The sequence below is a fragment of the Rhincodon typus genome, chromosome 2, assembly GCF_021869965.1.
Source record: "Rhincodon typus isolate 14 chromosome 2, sRhiTyp1.1, whole genome shotgun sequence".
NCBI lineage: Eukaryota > Metazoa > Chordata > Chondrichthyes > Orectolobiformes > Rhincodontidae > Rhincodon > Rhincodon typus.
In genome coordinates, this window is record NC_063333.1 from 12700932 (window position 1) to 12712080 (window position 11149).

Sequence of the window (11149 nt, forward strand, 5' to 3'; positions counted from 1 at the left end):
CTAAATAAAACAGTTAGAAAAAGTACAGAAACTCTTGCAACAGGAACTAATTAAAAATCAAGTTCTGGAAGGTACAGGACATAAGTGCAAGTAGGAAAAACACATTTCTACAACATACTATAGCAAAAATTAATTTTTAGATGGATATTAAACACTGCTTTACTGACAAATAACAATAATTTAATGATAAATAAAATATAAAAAGAGCATTACCCAAATTCTTCATCAGAATCCAACAAATACAACAGCGCTGAAGCATAATCTTTCTTCTTCATAAATGCTCTGCCTTTTTCATGTAGCGTCATAGCTAACAATAGTGCCTAGGAAACAATCAAACTGGAATTGAATTAAAAACCTTAAATGCAAAACTGGTTGAGTTGGGCATATTGACATTAACAGCCAGACAGCAAATCCGTCAAATCTGCATTTTTTCCAAAAAAAAAAAGAGGGGGGAATAAAACAGGATGTGATATTTGAAGCAATAGAGAAAGTAGGTTTTGGTAATGTTGCTATATTTATATAGCACATTTAACTTAGAACATAGAATAGTACAGCACAGTACAGGCCCTTCGGCCCACAATGTTGTGCCGAACTTTTACCCTAATCCCAAGGTCTATCTAACCTCCACCCCTACCTTATATTATCATCCATATGCCTATCTAATAGTCGCTTAAATGCCCCTAATGAGGCCACTCCACTACCCTCTCTGGCAATGCATTCCACGCCCCGACCACTCTCCGAGTAAAGAGCCTACATCTGACATCTCCCCGATATCTACCCCCACTTACTTTAAAACTATGCCCGCTCGTAATAGCTTCCTCTGCCCTAGGAAAGAGACTCTGGCTGTCTACTCTATCTATACCTCTGATCATTTTGTACACCTCTATCAAGTCACCTCTCATCCTTCGTCGTTCTAAAGAGAAAAGCCCTAGCTCTCTCAACCTTTCCTCGTAAGACCTTCCCTCCATTCCAGGCAACATCCTGGTAAATCTCCTCTGCACCTTTTCCAACGCTTCCACATCTTTCCTGTAATGAGGCAACCAGAACTGGACACAATACTCCAGATGTGGCTGAACCAGGCTTTTGTATAGCTGGAGCATAACTTCACGGCTCTTGAACTCAATCCCTCTATTAATGAAAGCTAACACACCATACGCCTTCTGAACAACTCTATCCACCTGGGTGGCAGCTTTCAGGGAACTGTGAACATGAACCACAACATCCCTCTGCTCCTCCACACTGCCAAGAATCTTTCTGTTAACCCTGTATTCTGCTTTCAAGTTTGTCCTTCCAAAGTGAATCACCTCACACTTTTCAGGGTTAAACTCCATCTGCCACTTCTCAGCCCAGCTCTGCATTCTATCAATGTCCCTTTGTAACCTAGAACAGCCCTCCGCACTGTCCACAACTCGACCCACCTTTGTATCGTCCGCGAGCTTGCTAATCCACCCTTCCACTCCTTCATCCAAATCATTTACAAAAATCACAAATAGAAGAGGACGCAGAACAGATCCTTGTGGTACACCACTTGTAACTGAGCACCATGTTGAATATTTTCCGTCCACTACCACCCTTTGTCTTCTAAGCGTCAGCCAATTCTGAATCCAATCTGCCACATTTCCCCCTATCCAATGCCTCCTTACTTTCTGCATGAGCCTACCATGAGGAACCTTATCAAACGCCTTACTTAAATCCATGTATACCACATCCACTGCTCTACTTTCATCCACGTGTTTGGTCACCTCTTCAAAGAATTCAATAAGGTTTGTGGGGCATGATCTACCCCTCACAAATCCATGCTGACTATCACAAATCAAACTGTGCCTATCCAAGTGATCATAAATCCTATATCTCAGAGCCCTTTCCAATAATTTGCCCACCACTGAAGTAAGACTAACTGGCCTGTAATTTTCAGGGTTATCCCTAATCCCTTTTTTGAACAAGGGAATGACGTTTGCCACTCTCCAATCTTCCGGCACTATACCAACGGACAGTGAGGACGAAAAGATAATAGTCAAAGGCCCTGCGGTCTCTTCCCTCGCTTCCCATAGAATCCTTGGATAAATCCCATCAGGGCCGGGGGACTTATCTATCTTCAACTTCCTCAAAACTCCTAGCACATCTTCCTTACTAACATCGACCTCCTCTAGCCTACCAGCCAGTTTCACACTGTCCTCCCCTACAACTAGGTCCCTCTCAGTTGTGAATACCAAAGAAAAGTATTCATTAAGGACCTCTCCTATCTCTTTAGGCTCCGTGAACAAATTCCCTTTACAATCCTTGATCGGCCCTACCCTTTCCCTGGTCATTCTCTTATTCCTCACGTACATGTAAAAAGCCTTGGAGTTTTCCTTGAAAACTTAATGAAATATCAAGCTGCTGCAATAGGAGAATTACAAATGAATGTCTGCCACTTACACACAGATATCAGGTGAAGTGACTAAACACTTGGTTGAATTAAAATACTTATAGAGTATCTGAAAGATGGTAGAGGTGGAGTAGATAAAAGGTGCAAATTCAAGAAACTGAAGGCATGGTCACCAAGCAAAATCCTGACATGCAATTACATGGGTATGACCATCTTAAAGATTTCAAGCAACACCATCACCATCCCTGACAGGCAGCGGCTGTGTCATGCGGCATTATCACAATGCCAATTGGGATGGATTTCAAATAGGTCCAACATCTCAAGTCTGGACATCAGCAACAGCAGAACTGTACTCAATCTGCAACTCATGGCCTATCATATCTCCCATTACCACCACGTTAGGGGCCCAGCCAAGGTTCAAAAAGTGCAGAAGGATATGCCAGGAGCAGCACCAGACATTCCTAAAAATAAGCCAATCTGGTGAAGCTATACCAATCGACTACTTGCATGAAAATAGCACAAGCAACAGGTGACAGAACAAGCTCAGCAATCCACAACCAATTAGATCAGATTTTAAGCTCTGCAGTCCTGTCAAATCCAGTCATGACTGGTAGTGGACAAAGTAACTAGAGGTAGTGGCTCCTCAAATATCATCATTCTCAATGACAAAGTCCAGCACATCCATGCCAAACAAAGCTGAAGTATCAGCAACTATATTCAGCCAGAACTGCAGATGGACAATCCAAGTCAACCTCCGCCAGAGGTCCCCAGCATCATACGTGCCAGTCTTGAGCTAATTCAATTCAATTTACTGATTCAAATAAAAGAAAGCTGGAGGCACTGGATACTGCAAAAGCAATGAGCTCTGACAATATTCCGGCATTGGTCCTGAAGGACTTACCACACCCCTAGACAAGCTGATCCAGTACAGCTACAAATTGCTCAGGTATGTCCTACACACAAAATGCAAGACAAATCCAACACAGGGCCAATTACCACCACATCAGTCAAGGTGATGAAAGGTGTTTCAAGCAACATGTGCTTGCTGACACCCTGCTTGCTTTCTGCCAGGGCCACTTCTGACTTTATTATTGCCTTGGTTTAAACATGGACAAAAAAAAACTCCAGAGATAAGGGGAGAGTGCCTGCCCTTGATATTAAAGCAGCATTAGACTAAGCGTATCATTAAGGAGCCCTAGCAAGACTGGTGTCAAATGGGGAAAAAAAAACAAGAGGAAAATCTCCACTGGTTGAAATCATCCCTAGTACAAATGAACAACAGTTGGGGCTTTTGGAGATCAGTATCTCAGCTGCTGGACACTTGTGCAGGCATTCTTCAAGCAGTGTCCTAGGCACCCCCCCACCTTAAATCTGCTGCTTCAATGACCTTCTTCCGTCATAAGGTCAGAAGCGGGATTATTCGCACAATGTTCAGCACCCTTCATAACTTTAGATACTGAAACAATCCAAATCCAAATGCAGCAAGACCTGGGAATATCCAGATTTGGGCTGACAAGTGGCAAGTAACAAGTAACATGCGTGCTACAAAAATGGCAGGCAAAGACCATCTCCAACAAGAGAACTTAACCATTGTTCATGACACCCCATGCCACTAACATCACCGAATCCCCACTATCAACATCCTGGGGACAAATTGTCAACTAGAAACTGAATTAAACTAACCATAAAAAATACTGCAGCTTTAAGGGCAGGTCAGAAGCTAGACTAAAAAAGAAACTGTATTATGATCTTTGAAACTTGCTCATTAGATGCAGGTCACTTACCTTTTTCTCTACAGCAGGAATGGGGATTGGGCGCCCTTTCTGATCTGCAATCTCTAAGTATGGAATGTTACTAAGATCTGTATTTTCACCTAGAAGAGAAAAATGTTCATTCAATTTATTCCAATGCCCCCCCTCAAAAAAAGTCTAGAAGTAAAGTATTCTAAGTAAACAATGAATAATGAAATATTACGTAGTCAACTTATGAGTCCACATCCTTTCTATATAATAGAAGGATACTGGCTAATTTTCAGGAACAGGTTTCACCTACAGAGCACAGAAAAAGGATTGCTACGTCATCTGCTTTCCCAGCTGAAGTCAGCACTGGCATAAATTGTTCTCTTGCTGCTAAAATTCTTAGATATTTTAAAATGTTGCTAGGAAACACAAGCAAAATAATTGTTGCTCTTTCTTCTCACAAAATACTGTTTTCTTCCTCACACCACCCCTTCATATCCCTAGCTGATTCACTCACCGTATCTATTGAAATTGTTACAGACAGAATATTGAAGGGGTTAGTAACAAGGCAAGTGAATTTCAGGACATGGTACAAATTACACATGACTCAGACAGTAATTAATTAATTACTGGTTCCATAAACATGAGGGGGACAGGAAATTTTATCCCAAATTCTTTTAATAAGATAAGCTTACCATGCTGAGCTAAGATTTCAGCACCTTTTCTGGTCCTAGATATTTTGGCTTTCCTCTCATCCCATTCTTTCATCTCCGCTTGATAAATTGTCTCCTGTTCTTTTGCTTCTTCTTCAGTCAGAGTTATTTGCATAACCATAATTATTGAATTATTTCTTACATTCTGTTCAGCAAGCGATCGATCTGAAAAATACAATGAGACTTTTACCAAGAAAAATACACAACTAAGTTTGTGTATTGTGACATGGCATTTCTTTAAATTTATTGGAATGGGTGGGGCCCAGTTTAAGTTTTCCTACTCTTGGAATTACTGATCTCTGCTTTGTTATTGAACAGAGCAAGTTTTAGTATATATTAAGCATGTAAATTCTACTAGTCAGAGCAACAAAATAATTGAACCATAGGTTGAATTCTGTGATTTAGTTGTGTTTTGATGCGATATGATGAGTGAGCAACACCACTAAATGAATTTCGGAAAATTGTCTATTGCTACTTAGATTAACAAGAGAGTGCCAAAACAATGAAAAGTGATTTCCTATTAAGGTTTCCTATTCCTATTATTTAGGTAACTACATTTATTGGAGTGAACAAGGCAGCCATAACAAAAGAAAAAGGTCTCACAGGCCTTGTCTTGTGGATTACAACACAGACAGAGTGATTAACGTGGGGAAGTCACTCTCTAAAAGGACTTTAAGAGAGGTTAACAGATTTTCTTTGCAGACTTATTAGAATGGAACAATACTATCACTATGGTAACCTACTTACCCATTTTAAGAACTTTGGAGTTCATTATGAGTTTAACATGTTGTTCATTCATTCCGGTCAATTTCGCAATTCTGTATAGGAATGAAAATACAACCATGGAGGTGCAATTCACAACAAAAAAAAAAGCATGACTATAAAAGACTTGTTGTACAATCTTCCATTGCCTAACCCAGTGTGAAGAAATGAAGGGTAGGAATCATTTGAGCAAGATGGATGTTTTAAGACATCTGGGTCTCTTTGTTATTTTGAGGGATTGTTGTTTTGCCTTACTACCCTCAGTTTCTAAAGTTATGTTTTATTTCCGCATGCAGCTATTTTCTAGCACAGTCCAAGTATAAACAGCATAAAGTAAACCAATGTTAGCTTACAGTCCATTTATCAAAGCCTGTATTTTTGCCTTGTAAAACTTTAACATTTCTAGCAGCAATATAATAAATACTGGCCTTGATAGCAATGCCCAATTCCAAAGAATAGTTTTTCTTTTTGTATTACATTTCAATACAGAGAGAATGAAATTTTATTTTAAAACAGTAGATGCAGATACAAATAAAATTTATTTGCCAATAAATGTGTATGGCTGAAAATCACATTTACTTTATAATGCACCAAACTTAAACTGATGATTGTACAGTAAACATCTTCCATACAATTCTTCACAGCTCAAAACAGGCACAGGACTTACTCAGCTCTCAGATCTTTGGCTGATATGTTTAGTTTCGTTGTCAACTTAGTTTTCTCTTTTCTTTTTGTCTGCAATATTAAAAACAATAGTCTTCAAACCGCATTCACTGACATATTCCAAATAACAATAGACTATATTTTTTTAATTTTGAAGAGAACAGCCTGTAATGATAAAAAGTCAGTTTTAATCTAGTTGCTAAAATCTGCAAGTACCCTGAGCAAAGCAAAAGCATTTTTCAGCAAGCGTCTTGGGGTATTTTTGTAAAAGGGTTCTTCAATAAAAAGGTGAACGATTGTAGCAAAAGTAATTTTGGCTTGGAAGGAACAAGTGTCACTCAGATATAAACTGTGTTTCAGATCAGAATTCATTAATTAGTTGCACCATTACAAAAACAAAAGTCACTTACATGACTGGTGTAATGGATACGGATTGTTGCAAGTCCAGTGTCCTCGAATGTCTTTTTTGCATTTATGCCTTGCAGTGAATTACATCTCAAATTTTCAAGAACATTTTCCACCATACTCAAATCAATGCACAACTGTAATGCATATTTCTCACCTAGAATCTTGATGGGAAAAAAGGAAAAAGTAGAGATTATTTTTAAGAATCACTTTTATTCTCTGCACAAGGTTAAATATTCATGCCAACACAATAAGATAAAGCCATAAGAATTGTAGATCAGTAACAAACTCAAATAAATGCTGAAGAAATTCAGCGGGTCCAGCAGCTTCTGTGATGAGAGAAACAGAGTTAAAATGTTAACTCTGTGTCTTAACTATTCCTCTGTCCAAAGATGCTGCCAAACCTGCTGAATTTCTCCAGAATTGTTTGTTTCAGATTTCCAGCTACTGCAGCATTGCGCTTAAATTCACGTGTAGATTAGTGATTAACAGAAGCCTATCTACCAGGCAGGCAAGAAATTGGGTTTTCTTAGTATAAGGGTTTGACAGAATGACTACACTGCATTAGAATGACTGCACTGAATACTACACTTAACTTGGTTATTACTGCTAAATAGCAGAGCCAAAGCCACTTTGAATCTATTCTGTACAGCACATGGCCCAAAAGGTGCAAACAAATAAAAACTGTGGATATTCATTGAGCCAAATAATGTTTTTAACACAATACATTTTCTACTTCTCTAAAGTAGAGTGCTTTAAAAAGCCAGAGTTGAAATAAGTATAGTAGAAAACAGGATAATGTAACTATGGGAAATTCCAGCTCACCCACAAGGCATAGATTCAAGCATGCGGTTGCAGAAACGCATTTATTGCATTGGCAATGAAATTTAATTTCAAAAGTGTGACTGCTTTCTGATCTATCCAAACATTTATTTATAAACTCTAGGATCATATAGGACAGAAAAAAGGCATTCAACTCTGTCTGGCTCAACTTTGAGAAACTATCTACTTAGTCTAGTTCCCTGCCTTTTCCCCATAACCAAAAACAATTTGAAAAATTCTGAAATTTTTTGAAAATTACTGAATTTGGTTCAACCACTCTTGCAGACAGTATATTCCAAATCTTAACAAGTAAATACTGCTGGCTTACCATGTGATTAAAAACCATATTTATTATTAAACAGGGTACTTGTCAACAGTCTATGCTTACATCTGCTTTACTGTACTTTAATAACTGTAATGAGACAATGTTTATTTATCAGGGCAAGTTATAATGGGTGAAAGTTTACAAACTATGTTCAGGTTTTGAGAATTGAAAAGTTCATGAAATTCATGATTATGGGTGCAGCTAGTTAATTTGTTTTATAAAACAATACTAAAACCAATCAGCTGCAGTATGTTATTTTTTGTTTCACTTAAACACTCAACCACTCTGGAAGTTTTCACTGTAACAGCTGTGAGGTTGCTATCAAACAAAAGGTAGCAATTATTATTACTAGTAAAATTTGTTTTATTTGAAACTCTCTTCTCCCTAGAATTTGCAGAATTGATCCATGAGTTCTTGCCAATAATACTGCGCAAATGTCCTGTTGTTAAGGTCAATGCAAAAGGGGCTACCACTTCTGTAAATAAAATTTAAAAAAGTAACTAATTTTCTTTGACAACAAGGTGCAGAGCTGGATGAACACAGCAGGCCAAGCAGCATCATAGGAGCAGGAAGGCTGACGTTTCGGGCCTAGACCCACTACACTTATGTATCTTAGCAGGAAATATTTTGTCAGTTTCTGTCAATTCAAAGCATGAAGTTCACAGCGCAAGAATATTTGTGCCGCTGTTTCCAGCTGCTTTGTCTTTGTGGATATAGGGCCAGTGTTAAGATAAAATTGCATTTAAAAGAAGTACCTTTAAAGTAATGAATAATTCCAAAAAAGGAAAAAAATGCTGAAACACCTTTACAGCCAGACTTCCAAATACATTGCTAAGATAGCAGAAACAAAATACCCTGAAAAGAGAGCATTTTCTGACTAAACAGCAAGCTGTCCATAGATCTGGAGTTTCCCTTCCAAAAGGGAATCTGACACTGCTGGTGACTACATAATACACATGCAAATGTTTCTTACAAGTATTGCAATTTATCTTGTACCATACTTTCAGCTCTGGTGAAGCATCTTTATTTTCAGCTGTGTAAGGAGGCTCCCAAAGTTTGACCTTTTCGTTCTCCAGCAGTGACCTGACTTGGTCCTGAACCACATTTTCTGGTGGGCCATCAGTCGCCATTCTTCTAAAGAAAGTTTCAAAATAAAATCCCAATTAAAATATCATATAGCAATTTCACAATCGATACTTAGAATAAACAGAAAGAGTAGTCTGCTTTATTAATGAATTTTGTGCAAGGTCAGACAAGAGTATGTGCAACCTCATACTATTAAATGAACCTGCCCTGTAGCTAGTGATTAAACTCAATAAAAGTGCATTTCATGATTTTGATACAATGCAATCTAGGGATTAGGTACAATAGGAATTAAGCTGGTTTCTATCACATTATTAAGAATTCCAACAATACCACACTCTCAACATAACTGAAAAACGAGAAGGAAAAACGCTAACTGACTCAAGATTTATACCACTCATGGAATCCATCTTTTTATTTCAAAAATATACTTTATTCATAAAAATATTATATAGTTATAAACAGAGCTCAGTTTTGTACAGTAGCATATCAAGGAAACAAAAATACTGGAGTTTGACTCTATCCAATAAAACAAACCAGAGGCATCTCTTACTTGTACAAGACTATATTTATATGCATTTGTAGCACTGAGAGGATCCGATAACGAACAGACCCCCATTTAACTTCAGCAGAAAGACCTTATGCAGTGGTTTTTACCCACTGCACCTTGGTGGCAGCTGCTCCAAGCTTTACTGCATCGCTCAGCACATTGTCCTGGACCTTAGAATATGTCAGTCAGCAACATTTGGTTGGAGATCAGCTCCTTGGTCTAGAAGACCAACAAGTTTCAGGCAGACCAAATAGCATGTTTCACTGAGCTGATGGTCCTCCAGGCACAGCTGATGTCTCAGTGTGCACCCCAGGGAACAGACCGTACAGCATAGAATCCTGCGTCATTGAACTGCTTGGGACAAACCACTGCATCTTTCTCCAGATGTCCTTTGCAAAGGCACATTCCAGAAGGAGATGTGTGATAGTCTCGTTCCCCCACAGCTGCTTTAAGGGTAGTATGCGGTGATACACACAGACTGCATGTACAAGAAGGATCTCACAGGTCAACACCAGCCAAGTGACATCTTGGTGCTTGTGGGAATGTTCTGGTGAGGAGACACTCCACCATGACGGATAGTCTGCTCAGGGAACTATGCGATAGGATCTACCCTCTCCTTTTCCCAGAGTCTCAAAGATACTACGTGCTGACCACTTCCTGATGGACTTGTGGTCAAAGGTGTTTCTCTTTGAAATTTCTCCACAAAGGACAGGTGATACTACTTGGAACGTTCAGCATGCACAGAATCCATTACTGAAGTAGATCAAACCACCCCATTTAGTTACAGATACTCAAACAAGATGACTTTGAATGCAACAAGAGTTAGGGCAAGTAAAGTCCATCAGACTGCTCGATGATGCGCAAGCTACTACCAGTTACATCTCTACCAGAAGGTCTTTTGAGAAAGGGAATGCCACGGGTTATGACAGGACTAAAAAAAAAAAAAACACAGGTCTATCAGCGAACCCAAAGCAGAGGTGATTATCAAATGAGATATACAATTGGAAAAGTGGGTTGTACTCGCAGGAGACCATATCATTAAGGAAGCACTTGACAAAAGGAAGTCCGTCAGGACAAAATTAAATATCAAACCCATAGTGCAGGAGCCTATTAGCATACCTATTGACTCATGTCATGGGTAAAGCTGTATGAGCTGGTGCTATGCTATGTGAACAAATCAAACAGGATATCACAATCAAAGTTGCTGGAAAAGCTCAGCAGATCTGGCAGCATCTGTAAAGGAAAAAATAGATTTAACGTTTCATTAACCTGTTCTAAGGAAGGGTCACCGGACCCGAAACATTAACTCTGTTTTTGTCTTCACAGATGCTGCCAGACCTGCTGAGCTTTTCCAGCAACTTTGTTTTTGTTCCTGATTTACAGCATCCACAGTTCTTTCGGTTTTTATTTAGGACATCATAAATCATCTGTCTCTGGTGATGGTGGGGGGGTCCGTGCCCCAGAATGTGCGACATGAAAATTGTGACATTTTGAAACCAAGTAGCCTGCAACTATTAAGACATCCTTGCTGAACATCATGTCACTCCCGTCAGACTGCAGATGCTGGTTGAATACATATCCCAGTGTGTTTTCAGAATGAAGAAAGGATCTTTAATGGATATGAATCTTTTTAAACCAGCAAGAGAAATGCCATAAGGAAAAAGGAGATTACTACATATTTTGGTTAAGTCTAACCAAGGCATTTGGCCATATGAGCAG

General features: G+C 39.0%; 1 protein-coding gene across 1 annotated transcript in view; it reads right to left on the reverse strand.

The window, feature by feature from the left end:
• Window positions 1–209: 209 nt before the first annotated feature.
• The window catches only part of LOC109931023 (NEDD8 ultimate buster 1-like), a 21545-nt gene continuing 10605 nt past the window's right edge, over window positions 210–11149 (reverse strand). The window contains exons 3-9 of the mRNA XM_048618553.1: window positions 8799–8931; window positions 6656–6814; window positions 6250–6317; window positions 5568–5638; window positions 4803–4985; window positions 4153–4241; window positions 210–320 (exon numbers count right to left, since the gene is read on the reverse strand). Of these exons, the coding sequence (XP_048474510.1) occupies window positions 210–320; window positions 4153–4241; window positions 4803–4985; window positions 5568–5638; window positions 6250–6317; window positions 6656–6814; window positions 8799–8927 (810 nt within the window). The 5' untranslated portion in view covers window positions 8928–8931. The remainder of the gene's footprint in view (window positions 321–4152; window positions 4242–4802; window positions 4986–5567; window positions 5639–6249; window positions 6318–6655; window positions 6815–8798; window positions 8932–11149) is intronic.